Source organism: Lemur catta, chromosome 5, assembly GCF_020740605.2.
Source record: "Lemur catta isolate mLemCat1 chromosome 5, mLemCat1.pri, whole genome shotgun sequence".
Lineage (NCBI taxonomy): Eukaryota > Metazoa > Chordata > Mammalia > Primates > Lemuridae > Lemur > Lemur catta.
The window spans coordinates 2,919,886-2,945,815 of record NC_059132.1 but is presented as its reverse complement, the minus strand read 5'-3'; the positions used below and the strand labels follow the sequence as shown (position 1 = coordinate 2,945,815).

At 54.9% G+C, this 25,930-nt stretch overlaps 1 protein-coding gene and 1 non-coding gene across 6 annotated transcripts in view; one reads left to right on the top strand and one right to left on the bottom strand.

Moving 5' to 3' along the window:
* LOC123637794 (core histone macro-H2A.1) overlaps positions 1–20,497 on the top strand; it is a 61,815-nt gene extending 41,318 nt beyond the window's left edge. For 3 of the 5 annotated variants that reach the window (XM_045550836.1, XM_045550838.1, XM_045550837.1), the window contains exons 6-9: positions 2,543–2,642; positions 9,111–9,200; positions 11,653–11,827; positions 19,717–20,497. In XM_045550836.1, coding sequence (XP_045406792.1) covers positions 2,543–2,642; positions 9,111–9,200; positions 11,653–11,827; positions 19,717–19,882 — 531 coding nt within the window. In that variant the 3' untranslated portion in view covers positions 19,883–20,497. Of the gene's footprint in view, positions 1–2,542; positions 2,643–4,363; positions 4,455–9,110; positions 9,201–11,652; positions 11,828–19,716 lie in introns of all 5 variants that reach the window. The other 2 variants (XM_045550840.1, XM_045550839.1) reach the window with 1 other exon arrangement.
* LOC123639087 lies at positions 10,552–10,652 on the bottom strand. Its single transcript, XR_006735650.1, has one exon. It is a non-coding gene; the product is annotated as a small nucleolar RNA U13 (small nucleolar RNA).
* Positions 20,498–25,930: the final 5,433 nt, after the last annotated feature.

Below are 25,930 nucleotides of genomic sequence, written 5' to 3'. Positions count from 1 at the left end.
CTGTTCCCCACCCCCCAAATGCATCCCTAGTCCAGAAGGTTTTTTTTAAAAAAAAATACACGTTTGTACATATAGCAGCAAAGCCACTTTGTGGCTCAGCCCCATGCCCTGTGGACTTTTGCTGAGCCCTGGCGCACAGCAGAGCATAGCTGGAAGATCACAGCTGTAGCCTCATGCACAGACATGGGGGTGAGGGAGGACAGGGCCTGGCTGGCTGGACATTCTGGTGTGAGTGGCAGCAGCTCTCTGAACACACTAGCCTGTGCCTCCGAGGGGTGGGGCGCTGCCCTGGTCAGGAGGGAAGCCGAGTCCAGAGGGGGCTGAGACTTCCCCGGGGAACTTCAGCTCTGTTTGCAGCTGCTCCCTCGCTTCAGCAAAGCCAGGTCTCCCAGAGAATTCCATCCCCAAGATGGGTGGTTCTCCCCAGAACAGCCGCAGACAGGCCGCTGGGGGTCTTCCTGGCTGGTTGAATCGAATGGAGCCCATGAAAACAGCCAGTTTTCCAGTGAGGCATTTCTGACTATAAGCCCAGAAGCATCTATACAATTGAAAAAAAGTGTGAATTTTAAGGATTGAACATGTATTGTTTTTAAACAAGAAAGGAATCTTACAGATGCTTTAGAAGTATACTCATCTGTGTGCTACCCCGAGTGAGGTAATTCTTTCCCTTTTTTCTCCTTTGCCTTCCTCCCTCACCAACCTCCTGCCTTTTCACGGTGTGGAGTGGTTTTTTTTTGGTGGGGGGCAGGGAATATTGGCTTAATGTGAGTTTTTATGAACAGTGTTTGCTGGGAGCCCGGTGCAGCACCGACTGATACGATAAAGTCCTTCACCTTGTTCTGCATGCTGGGAGCTCATCTGCCTCACCTGAAGGCCCCCCGGCCTGTGCCCAGCCATACCTCGCCCCAAGGCAGCAGTCGGGCCCTGGTGTGGCCAGCTCTCTTCTGCGCCTCTGCCCTGGCACGGGCACCCTGCAGCGCTGAGGGTGGGGTGGCCCCTAGTCACTCTGTAGTCCTACGAACAATGACCCATAAAGTCTAAGCGGATCAAACTTGCTCCTCTTCTCTCTTTGGTTCTTTAGAAAATGAGGCCACTGCCCTAGAGGCAGAGCCTGGCCAGACCCTCCCTTGGCCATATTACCAAATTTACTTCCACAGCTGTTTTCTACCAAAGAATGAGTGTCAGTCTAAGCAGGCCCCTTTTTTGAGAATCTGATTGCTTCTGGGCATCAGAAATGTCAGTTTATCTTTCTGATGCTTCTAGAGCGTCAGGTTTTTTTTTTGTTTGGTTTTGTTTTCAACAAAATGGCCCCAGAAATTCAGAAACTTGGAGCTCGGTTGCCAGGGACTTCCCCGCCAAGTGTCTGCGCAGGGCCCTGTCCTGAGCTAGCTCCTGGACAGAGGCTTCCACCTTGCCGGGCCCTGCAGGCCACAGCCACGCTCCTGGCCTAGGCCATAGTTGGCCCTTGGCACCGGCTCCTCTGGGGGCTGCTCGGGCATTGCACTTTGCTGCAGCTGTTATGAATTCATGTCACTGGAAAATGAGCAGCTTCCTTGAGAGAGCATGTGTGTGTGTGTGTGTGTGTGTGTGTGTGTGCATGTGAGAGCAAGCTTTCCTGCAGACACTTGCACCTACGGAAAAGGAAGGGGAAGAGCAGGATCCAGGACAGCAGTCCTAGGCCCGATAATTCCCCTTGCCCTTCTGACAGCAGAATCTAGGATTCAGGATTCCTCTCATACTCGGAGGCCCAGGGTTGCCATGGCAACAGCATAACAGTGGGGAGGGAGGACATTCAGTGGCTCTTCAGAAAGAGCGAGTTGGTTGGGTAGCCAAAAAACTTGGGGAAAATTCTAGCTATAAGTCACCTGTTGGGTCTCAGAGCAATCTGACCAACAGTGTGAAAACTGTTTAAAAGACACATTGTGTCGCTGGAAAACCTTCTCCCCCCCCCCACCCCCGGGTTTCACCCGAACTTCAGCATCACACGATTAATGGGCATGTGAGTTAGATGTTGCTGAGCAGCAGACTATTCTGCTCCTAGCAACCCCCGAGCAGGGCAGGGAGCCAGCCTTACATACCTATGGCCACTTGGAGGACATTGGCAGAGCTACCTCGGGGTTTACCCAAGCCAGGTAGGACTTTTGCACCACCTGAGCACTCAAGGATGAGGATGTCACATACACAACCTCCCCACCCCCAGCAGCAAGTACTCTGGGTCCTGATAGCCGCTTTTCTGTGGCCCCCAGGCCACAGTGTCCTTTAAGGGAAAGCTGATCTCCCCAGTCCAACATGGCTGTGCTTCTGTTTGGCCCCAGGCGTCACCCACGGGTTCTGAACACTGACCCTAGTTTGCTTCCTTCCGGCATCCCAGGCAGCACTGAGACTTAGTTTGAAGTGGGTTCCTTCTAGCCAGTGACTCCCTGTCCCCCTCTGGGCCCAGTGCACCTGCAGTGTCCACTGCCCTTCGCCTCTCTCCCAAGGCTCCCTTCTCTGAGACTTCCCGGCTCTCCTGTTATTTCCCACCCCGTGCTTTTCTTTTCAGCTGAACCTTATTCACAGTGAAATCAGTAATTTAGCCGGCTTTGAGGTGGAGGCCATAATCAATCCTACCAATGCTGACATTGACCTTAAAGATGACCTAGGTAATTGGGGACGGGGTTCGGCACCACCAGCTGTCAGATGAAAAGTTATGGAACCCAGAATTTAGGCTTTTCCTCTTCCCAGACTTCAGAGTGGTCAAGCTAAATTCCTAAATCCAAGATCGACATTCGAGTATAGACACTGAATATCTACTCCAAGCCATTCCAAATGGCACTGGCCTCATAGGCTTCATTAGTGTAATTGGCTACTTTCCCCTCAATTTCAAAGATACTGCTTCTAAATTCTCTTCCATAATGATCAAACTGACTGCTGGTTACTTGGGGGGGATTTTTAAACACGTGTTGGTTTTTGTTTTTGTTTTTTTTAGAACTGAAAAATCTCAGGTAACTATAAAACGATAGTTTCTCCATTTAAGCTTTAATCAGCAATGACACTTAGAGCGTGAAAAGGAGGACCAGCCGTGTCAGTGTGCCAGGACGCTGTCTTTAATGCACACACAAATGGGTGTCCCCCGAATGTACCACCTACTATCCCTGCTTCAGCTTTTTCTAGAACTGAAAACAGTATGTGCCACCTTCATGAATTATTTGGCTACAGGATGATATTAAACAGAAGGATGGTATTAAACAGATAAACAACATCTTTTTCTGTTCAAGTTCTCATGGAGAAAAATTGCCCCAGAGCTGTGGTGGCTGCCTGCTCAGTTCAGGGCAAGCTGAGAGGTCCCCCTCAGTGTCCCACCTCTGTGGCTTTATCTTTGCATATGAGACAATGTCAGCTCAGGGGCACGATAAAGGCTCCTGTGCTCTTAGGTGTAGAGCCTTGCCAAGGGAAATAGGCTACGCAGATGCCCACAAAGGCAGCCTTATCCCCATCCCTGACCATAGCGTGCTTTGTGTGCCTGTAGCTCCCAGCTTCAGCTGATTGGGTAAGATGGCAGATTCCTTTACTGCAGGAAATGCTTGTTCCAGAGCCCAGGCTTGACCCACACAAACTGGTACAACAGAGGGCTGACGGGTTCTGGGACTCAAGAGTGCCCTGCCCGAGTGTGTCAACTGCCTTGTACAGATACTGTCTTTAAAAAAGAAAAAGGCCACAAGCTAGAAAAAGCAAAGACACTATCTAAAGTACATTTTTATTAAAATACATAAGAATGAGATTGGCTATAGAGAAATAAGCCTGGAAAAATATTTCCAGACATTAAGGGGAAAGATAAAGGCAACCCTCTACATATGCCTACATTGTTTTCTGGGTTTTCAAAAGACACCCTTTGAAGGTAAACCAAATGGTGAATGTCACAGGAATAAAAATCAAAGCCTGCAAGTTTACCGCTGCAGACAAAATGGAGAAATTGTTGTTTTGGTTGGCCTGATGGTCCACTTTTTTTTTTTTTTTTTTAATAGATGCCATGTTTTAGTAGCCTTCTCAGTGGGATGCCAGTTTTAGAGGCTTTTGCGAAGTGAAACGGGGCATTCGTTTTGTTATTTCTTTTAACCTTTAGAAATGATCTCATGTGTGTGTTTCTTTTTTTGGACTTGTCATTCAAATGTTTAATTTAAACATGTCACATTTGATATTCCTCCTCCTCCTCCCGTCCTCACCCCCATCCACATGTGGGCACACTGCGTGGACTGGTTGCCCCTTTGGCTCATATGTTGGAATCGACCAGGTAGGACAGCCCCGCCACTGGGGCATTAGTAAATGTGCCTGTGCGTGGGTCTCGGTCCAACGCAGTTGATACACATTTGTTTACCTGTTATAGTTGCAAGTTGTACAGGCTGACATTGCCTCGATCGACAGTGATGCTGTCGTTCACCCGACAAACACTGACTTCTACATCGGTGGTGAAGTAGGTAATGCCTAGCCGGGTGCTGCCGAGTGTGTGTGCATGGTCAGTCGGCCTCGCAGACAGCTTGATCCTTTGACAGCTACGCAGGGCTGCATTCATTTCACACTTCCAGCTGTCCCGACCTTCCCAGGTCTCCTGTCCCTGGGTTGTGAACCCGAGAAACAAAGTTAGCTGTCAGGTAGGACGTGTCATGCAGCTCACAAATGGGCACTTCTGGTTTGGACTCGGGGTCAGCAGTAGCATTTCGTCACTTGCTGCACGAGGCGCAGCTTTGTTGGAGACTGGGCTCACGGAGGATTTGAGCTGCAGGGACGATACAGTCAGACGGGCGGAGTGGCATCCAAAGCCACTTTCGTGCCCTCTGAAGGTCAGACACAAATCCCTGTGAACACGTCTCCCTCCCCCCCATCTGTCTCATGTCAGCAGCACACTTGTTCCTGGAAATGGCCTTAAAGCCTCAGGTGCACATGGGGGACCCTTGCTAAATGCTCTCCTGCACTAGGGTTCTCAGACTTGAGGTGCATGAAAGTCACCTCATTCTGAGGTCGTGTCCTTAGGCCACTCTTGGGAAACGCTGTCCTAGACCCAGAAAGCACCCTCCTTTCCGCTGGCAGCTGACAGGGCATTGGTGGTTGGTGCCCGGCGTGCTAAGTGGCTGAGGCGGAGCGCACTTGGGATGCCACGTCCCGAGGCTGCAGCTTTGCGGCACGAGCATGAGACTGTGCCCTGCCTTAAGAATACACCGAGGGGCTTATCTGATGAGGAGGCACCTACGTGTGACAGCAGCAAGTACAGCTTTGGAGCTAAGTAGGAGGAACCTGAATTCCAGCCTCACCATTTATTGGTTATGGGACCTGGGCAAGTCACTTAACTCCTCAGTGCCTCGGTTTCCCTATCTAGAAAATAATGAGGATTAAATAAAATGTGAGCAGAGCACCTTGTTTTGCAAAGCCTGGCTCACGTTTGCTGCCTACCGTGTGGTCCCATTCTCATGTGCTTATGTGATTGTTATAGTAGATGTGATGGTTCCATTCCTAGTGAGCATGCAGTAAATTCATCTTGCAGGGTGGGGGGACCAGGATTCCCATGGGGGTCCCAGACACTGGATGGGCAGCAGCTCCCAGGCCGTGGCTGTTCAGTGTCACTAGCAAAGACTGCCGTCAGCCTTCCCCAGCCACCGTGATTTGTACTAATTACTGGGAATTTCGGATTTCGGACACGGATGGAAAGACAAACTAGATGGAAAGTCAGGGTCCGCCAAGTCTGCCAGGCAGAAATGAAATCAGGCTGTAGGCAATTAAAATAAACTCCCCTTCACAAGAATCTGGAGGAGTTTAAGAGCTCCTAAGTCAGGCAGCTTAAGACAAAGATGGTTCCTCTTTTAACTAAATGAAAACTGGATGGGAAGGAACTTATTTAGAGAAAAAGAAAGGAACAGCTAAGGGCTTGTCTTTCTTTTAGCTGGGAGTGACTAAGGCCTGGGTTCATCCTGCCATCCAGGGCATTTGGTGAAATGAAAATTATGAAACTTCCTGGGCAAATGTGTCTCCCCCAGGTGTGGGGAGAGGAGGAAGTCGGCCCCCTGCTGCGGCCCATGGGCGCTGCCTGCCCAGCAGGATCAGCCCCAGCAGGAGCTAGAGCAGAGGCTGAGAGACAGGGCTGCCACTAGGGAGTAATCGGCAGAGCCGCTGTGCCACCCAGAAGCACCCGCGCCTGCCTGAACTGTGAGTGGCACTGGTGTCACTGGAATAATGACGGTGCTCATGCTTTTCCTCTGACGTGCTTGCCCCCAACCCCAAGGGCAGGGATTATTAGCCTCCAAGCCATGTAAGCGCCTGGGGCCAAGACCACATCACGTGTCACTCCCTGACACTGTCACAGCTGGAAAAGGACCTCAGCGGGTCCAGACACCCCGACTGGCCAAGGGGCAGAGACCGTGCCAGGCCAGAGCCCAGTCTTCCGAAGCCCTCCATGCTTTTCTGCCCCACAGACCAGTCCAAACCAGTACTGACCCCAGATACCTTTTATGATCACAAACAGTGATAAACCAGATTCCTGCATGGCCTCAATTGATTCCAGCCCCCACTTTGATGTGTGAGAGGGGAAAAGAGGAAGCTAGTAGTCACTCCATTTCTCATATTTGGTGTGAATTCCTGAGTCCTGAGACTGCTGGAAGAAGGAATTCGAGTGCAGGAATGCTTAGCCCCACTGATTAACTTTTACCCATCAAAAGTTCTTTCTAACAGTGAAATAGACCACAGGCTTAGCCTGACATTTGTCCAAGCCTAAATTTTCGCTTAGGCTGTTTTGAACACTGATACTTATGCCTGCTTTCTAAGCATGAAATAATGTTCTTGTTCTCATGGGAGTAACACATGTTGATGCTGGGGGGCAGATAAGCCAATTGCTTTACGATTAACCCTGAAGTTAAGCCTAAAAAGCAAGAGTCTTACATTAAGAGTGTTGACAATATGGTTGAAAATGGGCCTGTTTCTTGTTAAAAAGTACACGTGTGTCTACATGAACATGTGCATACGTATGTGTGTGTAGGAGTCAAGTCCTGACCGGGTCGATTGCCTGCAATCTAGGGTTCAGTTGTTAAGTTTGAGAAATGCATTAAGTATATTTTAACTCGCAAATTTCACTTCTAATTAAAGTAATATTTAATTATAAGTAATTTTTAAAGTAAACACTCTTCCTAAGATAAAACACCTGTGATTATAAATCAGCCCATTTTCTTATTTTGTTTTAGAAAAAGTTGGTAGTCTGAATTACCACAATACTGCTTTTATTTTCCAAATTTCCCAGTTCTCGCCAGAGTTAATTTGATAGAGAATGAGAACCTTAATAACTAGTCTAGCTTCTGGCTTACTGGTTTGTCTCCCTGAAGCTTGAGAAGCTTGAGAATGGGTTTAGAGGAAAGGCTAGACGAGGGGTATAGGAGTGGAGGTGTGTAGAATCCAGCTGATTCACACTCCAGATTCCTTGTTCTCCGCTGCAGGGGTAGTTCAGGTGACCTCTACTGGGGTCTCACGCACCTGGGTTGTATCCACTTTTTGGTGGAGAGAGTTAGGCCCCGAGGCCCCGCGTCCACTCCCTTAAGTACACGGCCCATTCAGCTGCTGTCTCTGCTAACTATCAGAAACATGCAGTGGCCACAGGTGGGTGTCTCTGAAAGTGACATTCTGAACCCTCTGCCATTTATAGTTTGTGCTGCTCTTCAGGACAGATAAAGGCAGAGGGCAATCCGAGCTTATGAGGAGTGTGACACAGCACCCCACCTCAAGGATTCTAAGTTTGTATCTCTTTGAAAGCCCAGCTCTCTCTTAGACAGCTGAGAGCTCCCCAGGTGATGGGCTGCTTGTCACTGTCATGCACCCGAGACCTCCTGAAGGGGGTGGTTACAGGCCCAGTCCCTGCCATTAGCCCTGGTTTTGTCTTATTCGGGACAGTGCCCATGCTGTTTACTTTTCTTCCAGATGCTTCCTGGGGTCAGCTCACCCCTGCAGAACAGACATGCGCGTGACGCAGGTTTCAATTAGTCCTGGTCATTACAGGGTGAATCCCAAGAGAATCTGGGCTGGTGCTTTCCATACACCTTGACCGCCCGCGCCAGTATTGTGCCAGGTGCACCTTGAATTTTCCAAGATAAATGGTGAATCTTAAGGGGAGTATTTTATCCTCTTGTGAGGGAAAGTACTTTACAATGTGCAAAACTGAGGAATCAGAGCTTAAGGAAGAATCAGACACCAATCTGGCCAAACTTTAAAGGATAATACTGTCACTGACTGTGACAGCTGCTTGCCATCCCACGTGAGATGTAACCCAAAGTCCTAACAGCTGCTGGTGGTCTTGTTCAGGAGCTTGGCTTCCACGGCGGGAGTACCCTACTTTGGGGAAACAGTGCTCCCGCCGTCAATTGGACTTTTCAAAAGATCTGGTCCTGGGCAGTTAGACATCCTTCTTCCCAAGTTTTTATAGAATGCAAGTTAATCTTTAAGCTCTGCTTCTGATGTTGCCCTCCTTTACCTAAAATGATTCTGAATCATTAGTGTTCTTAAGAAAATTCTGTCTGAGGCCATTTTTTTTGTATTTGCATATGATGCCAAGGCTGGAAAACAGGAGCTAAGCGTGGTTAATGCTGGCCCAGAGGTGGCCAAACTGAGCACTTTCTCCTGGGCCTGCTGCCCAGGGGAGAGCTGGCTGCGGGGTGGGAGCACCGTGTGCTGCTTCTAAGACCTCCTTATTTGGGGGTTCTCCCCAGAGACAGAGACGAAAACCCAGGGCAGGCACTGAGCCCTGGAAGCCAGTACCAGCTGGTTTCTCACGCCAGTGAAAAGCACGCAGACAGCTGTGCGCATACAACAGGCGCCTCCTGTCGTCTTCCCGTCTCTGGCACGTCCGGGATCACCCCGAGCCAGAGCCAAGCGAGGGCAAAGACACTGTAGGTGACGCAGCGGTCCTGGGTGGAGCCCGACCAGGGACGGAGCCCCCCTCGGTCTCACTTCACTGACTCAGTCAGGCTTAGCTCCTGTCATGCAGCCTTATGGAAGTTTAGCTGGTCAGATCGTTTGAAGTATGTAATCACCTGACATGCCAAGTGTCTGTGTGTGTGCCGGAGACACAGGACGCCAATCTGACCCCTCCCTGTCCTGCCCAGGAAACACGCTGGAGAAGAAAGGTGGCAAGGAGTTTGTGGAAGCTGTTCTGGAACTCCGGAAAAAGAATGGGCCCTTGGAAGTAGCTGGAGGTGAGGTGGGGAAGCCACTGTGCTTATTTGGGTGTGGTGTGTGCAGAATTAGGGGGAACCGTTTTATGAGCCTGGAACTCAGAGGTGGACCGCAGTGCAAGTGCATCTCCAAGGTGAAGGCAAAGGGAAAGCCTGTGGCTTTACAACTTAGAATTTTATCACATGCAGATTGCCAGGAAAGCCATGAAAATCACCTTTGCAACTTTTTTTATTACCTGAAATAGTTCCTATATGTTTGATGTCTAGACCTCAAATTTGGAGGAATTACAGAAGCTGAGGTTGGCATATCTAAGAGCTGAGAATTAGATAGTGAATCTGAGCCATCTGCAAAATTAAAAATCTTCATTCAGCCATCTGTGTTGCTAATGGGAAACATAAATGTACGTTTCTCATCTGCCAATTACACCTTTCCCAGTATGAGGGGAAGAAGAGGACCTGGAGGCAGGGTACGTCTTGCCGCTGCAGGCCTGACTTTGGGGTTCCAGGTGGGCAGTAGGGTGCGGGACGGAGGCCTCCTGAGGGCCCAGGTCCCCACCGGCTGAGAGAGGACAGGCCACCCCCTTTCTCACTTTGGGCTCCAGTTTTCTCTTCTTGCTACATGATCCCATGATGCCCATTCTGTCTTTCAAATCCTGTTTCCGCTTTAAAAATCTTAACTACACTTGAACATCAGTAATTTCCACCTGACCCTCCTCTCAGAGGGTCCCCCAGACCTTGCCCCAGACACCCCATGCCAGGCTAGTCTCAGGGCCCAGTAGCAATTCCCTTTGCTGACCTGTGCCTTTGACCTCTGCTCTGCCACTTGTGTTTTGTCGGCAAGGGGGCATGACATGGGGGCACTAATTACAGAGTTCTTCCAGGCAGTTCCACACTGTACGAGGCCGGGTACACACACTGTTAACTACCTGGCCAGGGGCAGCCGGCCTTTCCCCAGCACCTGTCTGACCAGCCCCCCAAGTCCTTTCCCACCAGTGCTCCAGCCTCAGCCCCTTGGTGACCCTCGGCACACAGGCTGATGGGAGGTGGCCTGGTGCCACCGTACACCGAACTCTGCTTAGGGAACCTCAGCCACCGCTGATGCAAACTCATTAGCTTGAGCATGGTTCAAGATATTTTTGCTTGTTTTAATAACATGTTTTATTCTTGATTTTAAGAGATATTTTAGAAAATGTTCTCAAATATTTTAAAAAGTGGAAAGAAGAGAGTAAAACATACCCTTGCCCCACTGCCCAAAGTAATCACTATTAACATGGTTCTTTCCAGTCTTTTTCCACGCATAGTTTAGTGGTGACTTCTCCTGTGGACAAACCAGTGGATTTAACTCCCCAATCTCAGGTTTCTTTTTTCCTCATGTCAGACTGGTACTGTGCCAATGTCATAACAAGGTTCAGGGAGGCACGTCTCACACGAGCGTGCAAACCCAGGCATCATGCCTGTGAACTGCAAAAGGACCCCCAAGCTCAAGTTTCTGTACATCAGCACTTGAGCCCCCAGTTCTCAACCCCACTCACTAAGCAGAGTCCAAACTCAGTCCAGAGCTTTTCCTGCTGTATCATGAGACACTGCCCACAAATCACTCCTGCTCCAGCAGCTACGAGTGACACGACCTTAACAATTCTTACCCTAGGACGGTGCTAACAGTCCTCAAAAAAATGGATGTCAGAAATCCCGAAGTGAGGGTGTCCCGCTGTAGCAGTGGTGCGGAGGCTTCGTGCTTCTGCACAGAATTGCAGCATGCAGTGCTCGCCACACCCCAGGTTCCAGAACCTTCTTCACTGCAGAGCATCTTAGGGATCTGAGAAACACAGGGCAGGTGGATTACAGTTCCTGCGGCAGGGCAGAGCTGAGGCTCGTGTCAGAAATGACAAAGGAAAGGCAGATCCTCTGTGGAGATGTGTAGCTGGAAAATGGCTCCTCTCCTAGGAAAAGACAATAGTTCCATAAAAAAAAAAAACTCTTTCTCCCACCGTAAACTGGATCAGTGAGTCACACAGTGGGGCCGTCCCCCGCAGGGAGAGGACGACTGCAGCAGAGAGGCTGGGCGGGTTGCTGTCCTAATAGCTTTGTCCTGAAGTGGGTTCCAATCCACTTGAAGAAAGGGGGTTGGAGACCCAGAAAGGCCATTACCGTGACGCGGTAACCAGCCCGCCACAGTGAGGCAAGGGCCCTGCCGGCTGGGGCACCCTGGGCGCTTCCTGGAGGCAGAGAGAGGGCTCACTGCAGTCCTGGGGTGAAGGTCCCGGGGGTGACACATCCCAATGCCGACTGCCCAGGGCTGGGTCGTGGCTGGGCGGCCCCTCTAGCTGAGGAGCAGTTTCCGGCTCAGGCCCACACTGGGCTCACAGCACAGCAGGAATGTACCACGGGAGCAGTGGGGGTCTGTGTTTGGCATCGTGTGACGTGTGCTTTGCTGAGGAAACAGGGCTCACTATTTCTGTCTTGTCCCCTCCAGCTGCTGTCAGTGCAGGCCACGGCCTCCCTGCCAAGTTCGTGATCCACTGTAATAGCCCAGTCTGGGGTGCAGACAAGTGTGAGGAACTTCTGGAAAAGACGGTGAAAAACTGCTTGGCCCTGGCGGATGACAAGAAGCTGAAATCCATCGCCTTTCCATCCATCGGCAGTGGCAGGTAAGGGCCACGGCGCGGGTCGTGGCTGTCTGTCGGCACGCCGGCCCCGAGCTGTGGAGCCCTCCCTCTGCACGGCCCCCTGGGGCCGCCTTAGCCAAGACGACCAGAAGCCTGGAATAAGAATGCACACATCAAACAATGGTGACGGGCACTGGAAGAGAGAGGGAGGCCCAAGGCCGCTATAAAACCTCAATTGTGACAGATGTCATCACAGCCCGTGATGTCTTGGGGCCCTCGGCGCTTTTTGCAGGGCACTAAGGCTTAGATGGTGGAGAGGATGGCGAGGGGGGGCTGCAACTACACTGATGAAGAGCACAGCCCTCCCAGAATAAGCCTGCAGCTCTGTTCCATCCCCAAACCACAGCATTTGTTGAGCAAATCCCTCTGCCCCTGGCCTTTCTGTCCAGGGCACCCCACGCTGGCCTGCCAGTGCAGCGATGGGCCTGGCGGAACTGAATGGGGAGTGAGGTGATGAGGAGGCAGGCGGGGCCCTGCCCCACCTCCCGTCCCTGAAATATCCCCAGGTGGACCCACCAAGGTTTGCAGGAGCAGCACAGTTGCCCCTAAGCCTGACATCCACCAGCGGCCACCACTGGAGGAGTCTAGTCCTTTGACAGCTGACGATGCAGGTAGGACTCGGCTGCAAGCCCCCCGGCCCCAGCCACCTCCCTCGTTTTGTACCCACAAATGCCAGCAAGTAACCCGGCAGGTTCTGCCCTATCAGAGCAGCGTCGCACTCCGGCTGGGGGTCAGGCCTGCAGTTGGGTCCTAGCTCAGCCATTAACCAGCTGCATGGTGGTGCATAAGTTAAGCTCCGTGCAATGTCCAGGGTTGCTCTGGAAATTAAAGGAACCCTTGGAAGGCAGAGTGCGCTGAGAAGTCTGCTATGGTGCAGAGCAGCACCCCCCTGAGACTGTGGCCAAGCACGTCACCAGGGTCTAAGTCAAAGGCGTCGGGAAGGCTCAGGATCTGGACTGGGCACTGAAGCCCAGGGAAACCGGCCTTCCGAGCCTGCAGCTATTAGCACCCTGGGCCCAAGAGGGGCCACAGCCTGGGGTGTTGTACTGGCAGGGGGCTTGGTTTGGACAGAGTAGTACCTACTGTACCAGGGGCTTCCCATCCCAGCTCATGAGTCTTTGGGGGGCTCTGCCCATCACGAGAACGGCAGGGCTGTGTGGTGGGAGCCCCCAGTGCCTGTACCGTCCTCTGGGCGAGCCTGAGCCGCAGTCCTTGGAACCACACATTAGGTTTGCGGAAAGCTGCTCTCTGCAGAGCACGGCCCTTCCAAACTCACGAGGACAATGGAGACTGGATTTCTCCATTTTCAGCCTAGGCCTGTAGTTCTGCCTCGTGCCATTACCGAGGTCCCACACCTCGAGTGATGGGGGCAGAGCTAGCACGGGGTGGGCTTCTGGCAGAAGGCCTTGCCCACAGGCAGACGGGCACTGCCACCATACCCCAAGGCTTTCTGTGGCCAGGGAGGTCCCATGGGACTGGCAGGGCCCACCAGAGGACCCAACTACAGGCAAGAACCTTGTCCGCTGGAGCCTCCATCGCGGACAAAACGGCAGCGGGAGCAGGTCCCGGTTGCCCTGGGCTGCTGTGAGCGAGGTCCCTCCGTCTTCTCCAAGCTGGCTCTCTCCGCTGGCCTACTGGCCAAGGACGCTGGAGCTCTGACACAGCCACGTCCCCTCCCTGCAGACTGTGGGACGGGGAGAGGGAGGTCCCATGCCCGTGCCACCACGGCTCTTGGAGCTCGACTTTACCGCCACAGTGCGGGGTCCACCAGTTGGGCCCAGCTGAGAGCTGACGGACTCCCGGTCACATACGTGCTACTCTGGATTGCCATCTGCGTGTTCAGTTAGCATGCTTTATGCTGGTCCCTGGCAAAGAGCATCATTTTAAAAGTTAACACCATTTAAAGGCATGTTGAAAACAAAAGGTAACATAGACAGGATGTCGGCAGGCTCTAAGAGGACATGCACGGACGAGCAAACTCAATTTCCCCTGGAGCTGTCATAGGGTCCAGGGCCTTTCCTAAGGTGGCTTCAAGACCTTTGTCTTTTTTCCACAAAGTGCTCTTGATCAGAGCTTAAGTAGCCGTACTCCCTGCTGCTCCTGCCTTCCCAGCCCCCCACCTCCTTTAGATGGTGTGTTCGCTGTTGCTGTGCTGTGTGACCTGTGGTGAGTGAATCAGCCTCTCTGTCCCGCCTTATCAAGCAAGGCTGTAGGGACTGCCCTTCCTCACAGCTGGCTCCGAGGCTCAGTTAATTAGTGCTTCGGATGCACTTTGATCTACTCTGATGAAAGGTGCTTCCGAAGAGGGAGGCAATAGGAAACTTTATTGGAGGTAATAATTTCACACCCTTTCATATGACTATTGGGAAATTTTTAATTGAAGCATAAAAGTAATTCCTATAAAAGAGCATCTGTTATTATAAACTTATTTACATTTTTCATGGAGTCAAAAGTTTTAAAAAATAATCAATTGAAAGCTTTAAAGGGGGCAAAACGCCGAAGGCAGCACCTGTGCACGGCGACCCGGGCCACATCTGCTGGGCAGACCTCGCCCCACTGCGCCGTGTAAACAGCTGCCCTCTCTTTCATGAGTAAAAATGGGATTACACCAGAGCCCGCCAGTAAATCACCGTGGGTTTTAAGAGGGGAAATAAAACAGCTTGTTTGTGGCATCCAGTGTCTCCGGCATGAAAGTGGGGTCGGAATTAAAACAATATAAATGCGAACACGTGGGGGAAGGGCCCCGGGATCACTTTCTCTGAGCTGCGGCCCAGGGCACAGGCCGCGTGGAGGGGGACCACCCCCCCCCCCCCCCCCCCGCCGTATAACGGCTCCCTCCAGCCCATCGCCCGGGCTGGGGACGGAGGCGACCTCACCGTGTGACCCTGGCCTCGGGAAACCGCATCTGGACATCCTGTCCTCAGCCATTCGGGTCACAGTATTTACGGGTGTGCTCTCAGCTCTGCTTGACATTAGGAAAGTGACCCTGCTCCAGTGGGCCAGGACACAGGGAACAGCTAGTTTGGGGTTTTGATTAAACTTTCCTTAGATTTATGAGCTTAAAAGGAAAGCTAGTTTTTTTCAAGCTGCCCGTTGTGGGTACTCCTCGAGCCCCAGGCGCGGTGCTAAAGCCTGAGAGGAGAGCGCTCCTTACCTCTCCCAAAGGCACGGTCTACCGCCCCGGCCTTCAGGGTTGGATAGTGGGCACAGGGAACCCCAGCCCCCCACAGGGCTGCCCTGCCGAGTGCCCTGCACACAGCCCTCACCCGGCAGGGGCCTCACGGGGGGGCAATAGCTCATTCCCCAACGCCCGGGAGCCCCGCAGGGAGACAGCAGCAGCCCTTCTGTATACTCGCCTCCTGCACGCTGTTGCCCTCCGCTCGGGATCCTGACGGTTGCGTCTTCTGGATCGAGTGGCCTCGGGCTGGGGCAACTTCAAACAGGCAGTTTCTCAAAGGCCCAGGAGCTGCACAGTGCGAGGGGGGCCTAACCCTGGAAAAGAGGGTCCACACGCTGAGTGACAGGCATTTTCCCTGCATCACCCAAGCTCCCAAGACACCTGGCCCTGCCTGTCCCCTACCAGCCGAGACAAGGAGCCTGGGGGACTGGCCCAGCAGGAAAGCCAGAGTCCACCTGGACTCCATCTCTGCTCGTGGCAGGGGCAAGCTTGCAGCCTGTCTCCCCCAGGCAGGCTGCCTGGGTTCCCTGCATGCCGGCCTGGCCTGGCGCAGCAGCAGGGCACGTGGCAAGAGCTCAGCGGAGCTGGAGGAACTTCACCCCTTTTCTGGGGTGCAGCCCTTGGGAACCCAGAACCCCTGCACAGCCAGAGGGGATGGGGACGATTGTCCGATGTGTGTGCCCCCGGCCCTCACTGAGCAGGCTCACCCAAGAGGCACCTGACTGAGATGCCCATGGGGTCCCCTTGCACTGGCCTGGAGAAACTGAGGCCCAGGACTCGGGGGAAAGGCCACGACAGACACAGCTGGACTGACTTCAGGGGAAGCTCAGACATCTCTTCAGTCTGTTAGAGGGAAGGCCCGAGATGGGGGGTAGAGTGGCCAAGGTCCCAGTCCCGTGGGGTGGGAAACACGTGGCGTAAACACAGGCACAGGTGACAGTGGAAACACGGAGCACCCATGGGTCAAGGTGTGGGGACTGAGGGCAACTGCAGCAGTGACAACCTCGTCATTGCCACCATCACGTGTACCCTGTGTCCAGTGGAAGCAGCTAAGGCTTAGGTTAATGCCCCTGCCCCGAGGCAGCCGGGATTCAAACACAAATCTGACTCTAGTGCGGAAGCCCTTACTTAACCCCTCTCGCTCTGTGGCTCTGGTCTGGCCAGAAAGGCAGACGGTCCAGCTGCGGGACAGAGTGACTGTCACAGAGGCAGCAGGCCTGAGATGGGACCGAAGGCACAGAGACTGGGCCGGGCAGGAATGGCTGTTCTGAGGGCTGTGGCTATGCGACCAGCAGGTGAGCCCAGAGGCCAGATCAGCGAGGTGCCAGCAGGCAAGCAGGTGCCCGAGAGCCATCAGCCCCGCGCCAGAGCTCAGTGTTGCCCACCCTGCGAGCCGACGGTCGCGGCCAGCAGCCCTCCGTGAGGACTGGGCATTGCAGATTGGACGGTAGCACTCTGGGGCTTGAGACCAATGTTGTTAGCACAGTATAACCGCGGTGACAACAGCAGTCACAGTTGTCATGGGGACTGGGGCGGGGGAGGCAGTTTTCCCCTGCACAAGCCTTTAGAAAGACGCTTCCAGACCACCCGCTTTATGGGAGGCTCCTCTTGGCTGAGGCCTCTGTGTGCCACGCCCTGGTGCTCACTCACACCGTCCTGTCCAACACTCCATCCCGAGCTCCTAACCGCTCTGCTGCTCCGCCGTGGAGAGGCGGGGACGGGCCTGCGTAGACCCTGCGCCTGCTGCAGCTGCGCCCGGCTGTAGGGTGCAGGGCTGTGGGTGAAGCCCCCGTGCGAGGGCACCTTCTTACACATTCCATTTCGTTACGGACATTCTAACTTGCTACCGGTGGCAACCAGGCAGCATTTGGGGCCCCACTTGGAAACATCAGGAGCCGTTACCTTCCCCTTTCCTTGCGGGAAGCCTGCGTGGTCCGGGCAGCCACAGTCCCGGGGTGGGGTTTCTTCCTCAGGCTGTGGCTTCCTAGGACAGAGAGGTGGGTTTGTCAACAGAGGGTTTTCCTAGGAACAAATCCAGAGTTGAGTCCACCCCCAGCAACCTGAAGGACGAGGCCAGGCGCACCTGGCAGAACAGCCCGCTCTCCACTAACAGGAGGGGGTGCAGGTGCGGTCGCTGCAGGTCTGAAACCTTTGACCCCTGCCTTTCTCCCTCACCCACAGCTCCTTAACTGTTGGGCCCACCCCACAAGCTCAGGTTAGAAAGTCCATGCCGGCCACGTACAGCAGTGGTTGCTGAAGAGTAACCGCTAGACCCTGTGGAATCAGCTGCTCTGGTGGAGCCCAGCTCTCCATGGGTTGACGAGCCCGCCAGCATTCTGATGCAGACTAAAAAGTCTGAGAACCACTGAAGTGGAGTAACAGGACATGCCCCCAAAAGTCACATGCCCTTTTTCAAGGGTCCAGGGCAGAGGCATGGAAAGCCATTGGGGGGGCAGGGCGGGTCTGTGTCAGAAAGCACTGGTCACAGGCAGGGGTGACTGGCAAACTTGGTGCTCCAAGGAGACCCCTTGGGGCCTCCCAGTCAGCAGGGCCAGGGCCACGCACGGTATGTCTGCACCAGGCCACGTCCCACCCAGCTTGAGCTGGACGTCCCTAAGTGTTGGCAATGCAGTGGCCTGCACAGACCAGCTGCAGCAGGATGGGATTATGGCGGCTCCAGAAGTGCTGTCCCATGGGGCAGACACAGCAGGAGATGGGCTGTGACCAGCAGGCCACATGGCAGACTGCCACGTGTGGCAGTTCCGTAGGCCCTCACCTCAGCCCGGCTCACCTGTGCGGGTGTGAGGCTGAGCCAGGCATCCTCCTTTGCCGGGAGCCTGCAGTTGGCAGAGCCTGGTCTTGGGCTTCACATGGAGGGAGCAGCTCCTCACAGCTTTGCTCAGCCCCGTGCTTCCAGCTCACGGCCACAGACCGGGCTCTGCTCGCTCCAGAAGCCCCTGGAGTCCCTTTGGCTCACGTGCGGGCCGCAGCAGGACCTGGGAGCCCAGTCCACAGCTGGAAGCAGCCTGCACCTCTGGGAAGATGCCTCCCAAAAACGGAAGGTCAAGTTTACCACCTCCAGCAATTCCCGATGTGTGTCTTGTTCTGGATAACCCATCCTCTGTGCTTCCTGACTCCTGTGAAAAAAGTCCAGACAGCTGTGCCAGCTGTGGGCTGAGCTTCCAGCTCCGTGAAGGGCCCCGGTGCTGGGGAGCAGTCTGCCCACCCCGTGAGAGCCCTCTTCCTTCACTGTCCCTGCCACCCTCCGGCCTGGCTCACCTGTCGGTCTGGAGCCACCAGGCTTTCCTTGCGGGGAAGCCGTGTGTGTCCAACACCTTTCCAGCCAGAACGTCCCATTCCTCGCAGCGGCAGGGTCATGTACGGGCCACATGCCCTGGGGGACACCCTTGTCCTCTAAGAATGAGCTCCATTCCTGAAACGTCCAGAAGTCCCTAGGTCACCATCATCAAGCTGGGCGAAGCCACATTTCATGAAAAGCGAGTCACAAGCACAGCTTTTTCCTGTGGCTATGGAATGCTCCGGGTGCTGACAACAGTGGACCGCGTGTGGCTCTCCAGTGGACCAGCCATGTGGTTCAAAACCCACGGGCACACAGCGAGGCTTAGAGTGTTGTAAGAAACCCCCGCCCTGCGTGTCTGGAAACCTCTCCGCCTGGCAGCAGGCACCCACCCAAGGGTGAGCACCAGGCAGGCTGGCCCAGCACCCTGGATGTGGACACGCCCTGCTCGGGCAGACCGACAGCGAGACCCGCCGGCAGAGAGAGAGGTCCGCATGGTCGCTGGCCACGCTCTCACCCCAGCATCCTTAACTGCAAAACGGGGTCAGTGAGGGATTCGAATCCACACGTGTTCCACCAGCCCAGGCCGGCTGCCACGCGCAGTGTGGCCCAGGGGCGGCACGGCACCCCACGCGGAGCAGCAAGCGCCAGTCCCGCCAGGTGTGATTGCAGAATCTGGAGTCCCGAGGCCGATTCCAAAAACTGCCACATGGCATTTACTTTAAACAGAAACGTGTGTGAATCCAAATACACTTGGCTTGGAGGCTTGATGACAGCCCTGAGTTGAAGAGCCCACTCGGCCCGGAGTTCTTCCCTGGCACCTGGGCCATGGGGCGGTACAAGCGGGTGCACGTTGGGGGTGGATGCCCAGGCAGCAGCCCCTGTACCCAGGAAGGCTAAAGGCCGGCGTCAAGGGCATAACCCTTCTGCAGGTGTGGACAGAGCTCAGTGCCTCCCAGAGAGCCTCCTGCGTGCCCGGGGCTGGCCCGCAGTGGAGCACGGAGTCTGGGCTGTGGCTCAGGCTCTGTGCTAGTTGCAGGGATGACGGGGAAAAGTACAGGTGTTTGTGCTGCCCTTGGGGGCTTCACACACCCTGCAGAACAGGGTCCCGTCTGCTCGCTGGTTGCCTTTGAGAAAACTTCCTGGACGCCTTCTTGTCCAGGCACAGAGGGTCGCGGCTCTCTGCCCAGTGTCTGGCCCGCGTGCCTGGCACGGGGCTCTCTCCCACTGGTGCCCAAGCAGCCGCAGGGCCCAGTGGACGCTGTGACCGGCAGGAGGCCGCTGTGGCCCACGCAGCCTCCAGGGCTTCCTGCGAGGGAGGCGGCTCAGGGGAGGGCAGGTCCCGGGGCCACGGTGGTCGCCCTGCGTGCTGAGCGCCTGTCTTCTCTCCCGCAGGAACGGCTTTCCGAAGCAGACGGCAGCCCAGCTGATTCTGAAGGCCATCTCCAGCTACTTTGTGTCCACGATGTCCTCTTCAATCAAAACGGTGTACTTTGTGCTTTTCGACAGCGAGAGTATAGGCATCTACGTGCAGGAGATGGCCAAGCTCGACGCCAACTAGGCCGAGGACCCGCAGAGGCAGCCCACGCGCCCCCTCGCCCCCCCCCCCCCGCCTCCAATTCGAAAGAAAAAAAGGAAAAAAAAAATCCCCTTCACTCCTGCTGGGAGGCGGGAACCCTTTCATTTTCAATTTTGCTCATCTAGGGAAAATAAGGTTTTGGTTTCCAGTTTAATTGTTTTTGACTTTCTAAGATGTTTTTACGTTAGCACTGATAGTTGGCATTACTGTTGTTAAGCACTGTGTTCCAGACCGTGTCTGACTTAGCGTAACCTAGGAGATTTTATAGTTTTATTTTAATGAAATCCCGACTGACGCACAGCAGTGGCGAGAACAGTGTCTCTTACGTGTCGCAGAAGCCAGGAAGCCCGTCCGTAATCCTGTGTCGTGGTGCTTTCTTGTACACCCAGTGGCGTTCTTTTTACTCTAATGTTCTTTCTGTTTTCTCAGAAGAAAAATCATGAATTTGCAACAGACCTAATTTTGTTTACTTTTTGTCTTAATGATGAATTTGAAAATGAAAGATTTAAAAGGTGAAGCAGAAGCTGGTGTCCTTAATTATATTTGCAATTTGGAATTTGTGTGAATTGATTTAGTAAAATGTTAAACTTGTTGTGACTGGCATTTCCAGTTATTGTGCCTGTGAGTCGTGGGCCCTGAGTCGGCTTCTCCAGTCCCAGGATGTGGGGGCCGGCAGCCCACCCCCAGGAGGCTCCCCGGAGGTCTGAGTGGGCGCGCGCCATCTTCTGGCCCCCAATGGTTTGTGGAGCAAATTCTTGTAAAGTCTCTCCTTTCAGTCTTACGACCATTGGGCCAGGGGTGTTACCTCCATTTCACAGATGAGGGAGGGAATGTACCCAAAGCCATGCAGGTGGCAGGTGGCGGGCTGGTCTGGAGCCCACGGCTTCAGACTCTGAGCCCAGCTCTCTCCTACTTTGTCCCCTCCCGACTCTCTGGCTCGTGGCGGGGCTGGGCACCTTGGCCACTCGCTGGGTGGAGCCGCAGAAGCCTCACGTCCTCTGTTGGGGCTGTCAGACCTGTCATCCCTGCAGGACAGAACCCCCGGCAGAAGGGTGCCGGGAGCTTGGCAAGGGCAAACTGCCACCGCCAAGGCCTCCCGGGACGTGCCGCCAGCGTTCACATGCCTTCGCACCCCCAGGCGGCTGAGGGATGTGGATGGTTGAGGAAGTTCCAGCCAGGCCAGAGTAGCTGAAATATATTAGCAAAACAGGGACCCTTTTTGCTTCAAAGGGCACTTGCCCCTTAATCTACATTTGCCTCAAATGCACGGAAGATGCCTTCCGTCTCTTTAAGACGTCTTCCACCGCAGGCTTCAACCAGGGGGAAACACGCAGTGCATCGCACATCACGGCGAACGCGAAGGATCGTTTTCCCCTTGCAGGCTGTGTCTAATGAAGACAAAAACAGAAGGTGCCAGACCATTGCACAACCAAGCTTTCCAATGAAAAGGTAACCGATACTTCCAACTCAAACTGGAAAGATGATTTTTCCAAATGTCTTCTGAACATAAGGTGCTATTAAGACTTTTAAAATTTCTTTTTCCAAGACTTTTGCTGGGTCCAGGTTATGAATTCCCATTTCTTGATTGGAGTTTGAAAAGAGGAACTAGGGAGAGGGGGCAGAGGGAGGGGGAGAGAAAGCTTAGCATTATCTTTGCAAGACGACACATCTTAAAATGACACCATTTCATAGATGCCAGCACCTCTTTGCTTGGACAAGCCCCACTGTGCCGCCATCCGCGCAACAGCACTGTTTGTCCAGGCGGAGCCCGCCGTGTGCAGGGAGGGTGGTGGCAGACAGGCCCCTGTCACCTGCTAATGCTGGTGCTCACTCTCCGCGTGGCAGGCACGGGGCTGGCCCCTTACGGGCATCGTTTCATGTGGTCCTTGCAGTTACCCCATAGGGCAGGTCTTGTTATTAGGAAAGTTTTGCAGCTGAGAACACTGAGGCTGAGAGGTGATCGCACGGCTAGTGACAGCCACACTGAAACACAGAGCTGCTGGCCACCACGATGCAGGGTCCCCGCTGGCACGCTGCAGTCAGCAGCAACAGAGGGGCCATCCGGCCTCAGTGGTGTTTCTGACTTGGAGACCAGAACGCAGATGGACACTTGGCTGGAGCCCAGGTTGAAGCGGCTTCTTGGTGAACTGGGTATTTCCTTACCTTGGGAGGAACCTCGCGGCAGCAGTGCTGTGTCTTTCAAAGATCCTCCGCTAGATGTCGCTAAGAGGATTGGGAGTAGGGAGAGACAAGCGCAGCCGGTTTCTGCCCTTCCCTGTGACGGCACGAAAGAATAAACTGCGTCTGCCAGGGTTTGCATGAATTATTTGCCATAATCACCTGAATGTTTCCACACTTCGAATAATCCGGCGTGCGTCGTGCCCCTGCGATGTGAGCGCGATGAAGAAATTCCTTTTGGTGAAACCGGGGGAAAGAGCCAACCAGCCGCCTGGGATCCCCACCGTCTCTGAACCACCCAGTGCGTTTTTAAAACTGGATCAAAAATTGTTCTCTGATGTCAGCCTCGTGTTTGGAAGGGGGGAAGCTCCTTACTCTAAAAAAAATTTGGTGCAACTGTAAGGAACCTCTTGAAATGCACCCATGCATTTCCACACGTGTCAAAAGACAAGTATGGGGTTAGTAAAACTTACCAAATTGGGATTATTTTGTGAGGGGAAAAATCATGCAGGTTCTGGAGAGTAAGTGCTGCTCCCCCGTCCAGCCCTCCCCACCGTGAGCTGTGTGAGAGGCAGGTGTAGCGAGCACCGGGCAGTCAGCCACCCCTTCCTGCTGTCACTGTACCGAGTGGCCCCAACTGCACCCCCACCTCGGGGCCGGGTAGCCCTGTGACGACAGTGGGACTAGGCAGACAGCACCCAGTCCCCCTGCCCTCGGCAGCTGGGCTCTGCGCTGCGTAATCAGGTGATTTCTCAGGGCTCCTCCACGGCCCCTGTAAGTGACATCTGAGATCTAACACCGCGCTATGGCTCCAACTGGGACTAAACTGACAGTAACAACCACCGGGTGTGCGCACATGTGCATGCACTCTGCTGAGGTCATTTGCTTGGCTTCTCATGGCTACTCTGTGAGGCAGACGGCACCGTGCCCATTTTACAGATGAGGAAACTGTGGCACAGGTGAAGTGTGTTCCCCAAGGTCACACAGCAACGGCGGAGCTGGGATCTGGAACCAGCTCCGTCTGACTCTACAGCCCAAGCTCTCCTGCCTCCCTGGAGCTGAGTTCTCCTCTGGCGTCCATCCCAGCATTTGTTCTTCAGTGAGGGCGTCGTGCCTACTCGCCAGCCCCGGGGCCCTGATCCAGACCTGCTGGATGGCAGATCAGTGGCAACATGCATTTAAAGTAACCCAGTGGTGACAAAGGACTTACTGAGTGCTTTCTATGAACGAGGACTCAGATTAGGAGCCTCCTATGTAGGCAAGTGAGACAATGCTTCTGTCCAGCAAGCGAGGGATCCAGAAGAAGGGCCCACTGAACAGGCAGGGGCTCAGAGCAGGGAGTTCAGCTCACTGCTAACCTAGTGATTCGAACCGATAACCCAGTGCTGGACTTTGCAGGAAAGGTTGGAATCTTCTAGGCCAAGAGGGCAAGGTGACGGGTGGTAAGTGGCAAGCTGGCACACAGGCCCCTCAGCCCCTGTGTTGAGGACCTCAGGCCTGCACCCCCCTCCCTCCCCTCTCCAGCCCAGGCCCCTGCTCCCCAGCCTCCACCCCGCTTTTGGAGCTGTGCATCCACGGATCTGTCTGTGTGGCAGGACCCCTCCCTCCCACTCAGGGTCCGGAGCATTCGGGCACAGCTGCAGCCAGGCCTGACGAGAAACTGGCTTGCGCTAAGGCGAAAACAGAAAAGGAGGACAGAGATGGGCAGTAGCTTCTGTTTCCTGCCCAGGGTCCTGCCCTGCCAGTCCCAGGCGGCCAGGCCTCCTCGGGGGGTGGGAGCCCTGGCCGGCCCGTCGTGCCAGGTACAGGGCAGCCTCTTGTTCCCCGCTTGTCAAGGCCACCCCGTCGGTCACCCCACCTGGTCCTGGGGGCATGGCTTGTCCAATTTATTCATTAGCAATTGTGATGTTTCATTTTTGCCGCGGGCTGCCCCTGGACAACGTGACCTTGGGAGCTGGCCTTGGTGCCACCTTGGCGCTGCCCCCGAAGGCGCTGGGCTGGGGAGGGGCCCCTGGGGCCCACTGCTGGCTGCGAAGAAAGGGAAACCTCAATGGCAAGGGGCGGGCCACCCTTTCTTTGGCTTCTCGTCTATTTATAGCCTAAACTGTTGTGTTTGCCCTGATACCAAGACAATACCGCAGGAGCCTCCTGACAGGCGAGGCGGCAACTCCGTCCATTAATCCTCGCCGTCCGCCCTCCGAGCCCCTCGGCAAAGGTGTGCAAACAGACTGGCCTCTCCCTGACCCCTGGAACCAGCCCAGCTCGCGCTTTGCCAGACCCAGGGAGCGAGAGCATGTTAGAAACGCTCGCTCTGCAGGCAGCCCGCCCGGGACCCCCGCCAGGGACCCCCACCCCGCCACACGCGCCCCACGCCCAGCCCCGCACTCAGGTGCACGAGACACGACTGCAGTGTCCTCCGTGTTGCCGGAGTGCAGGGCTGCGGGGCGGGCAGACGAGCATCCTTTCAGCTGGAGCAGAAAGCCGCCGGGACTGTTTCCCACAAAACACAGCCGAAATTTGTCCTCAAGAGGCCCCCTCCGCCCGCGCTGCCTACAACATGCCCAGAATTGTCCGCAGATCTTTTGCTCACAGTCCCTTTAGAGAATTTAGAACAGGGCACCTGGGCTTCCCCCAGTCTGCCGAGGGACTCAGCAGCCACGCACCACGCCATGCACCCAGCCACCCACACCATGCCACGTACCACATACCACACCACGCACCACGCCACCCACACCCCGCAGGCACGTGCTCCCTGGCGAAGCAGCTCCCTGCCCGGCCTGCTGGGCAGAGGAGCAAAACGGTCCCAATGTCACAGGTTCAAGGACCACCTTGGCTTCAGGTTTATAACTGCACTTTAGTGAGGGCAACAAGCTCAGAGTCCCAGAACAGCACCCCAAATGTTATGTTCAAATCCCTGAAACCGAGCGGTGATCGCTGTGCGGAGTAAGTCAGCCCGAGAGCACGTGCAAGCCACCGGGTTTGCCTTGCAGGTTGGGGTCTCCCGTTGGGAGCCCTCGGGCAGGCCACCTTCACCCCTGCAGCTCTGGGCGTCACACTCGGGCAGGCCACCTTCACCCCTGCAGCGCTGGGCGTCACACTCGGGCGGGCCACCTTCACCCCTGCAGCGCTGGGCGTCACACCACCCGCATTCCCACACACACCCTGCCACCCCCCGGCCTGTGCTGGGTGGGAGCCCCAGCTCCCCTGACGCAGGTGACGGTACCCCCTGCTGACCACTGCTCGCCCAGTTGGCCCCCAGCGTGACCCTCCCGGCACCGATGCTCCCTGGCCAGACTGGCTGTGAAACCTGATATTTCTGTACCTGGAAACAACAAGCCTTCCTAAGCTTGCGAGAATAAATTAGAGTGGAGTTCAAGCAGGCTCAGCTGCGGCGGACGGGCAAATTGATTTGCTTCCCATCTGGGAGATTAAATTCCACTGCCCCAAAATGGCAGCGGGGTAATGAGCTGTCAGTCAAACGGCGCAGCCAGGGCCGGGTGCATAATTGAAACCTGGGGGGCTCCTCCGGCTACGGGTTCCCACCCCGAGGAGGCGTCTACACCGCAGGAGAAGGTACACTTGGCCCTGCGGCCACACCCTCCAGAGGGAGGGCCCCTCAGCGGCACCGGGATGACTTCGAGGAACCTTCTCTGAGCTCACAGTGCTCGAGTCACTGACGGCCCCTCCAGGGTGTCAGCAGGGGCAGGTGCGCACACCTGGGAGGATGTCGGCGGCTTCCCTGAGGTTACACCTAGGGACGCCTCTTTCCGGGGACCCCCACCTGAACTCCCCTGTGCCCCTGCATGTGCGTCCCGGTCACCCCAGGGCTTCTCAAAGGGCAGCACCCCAAAC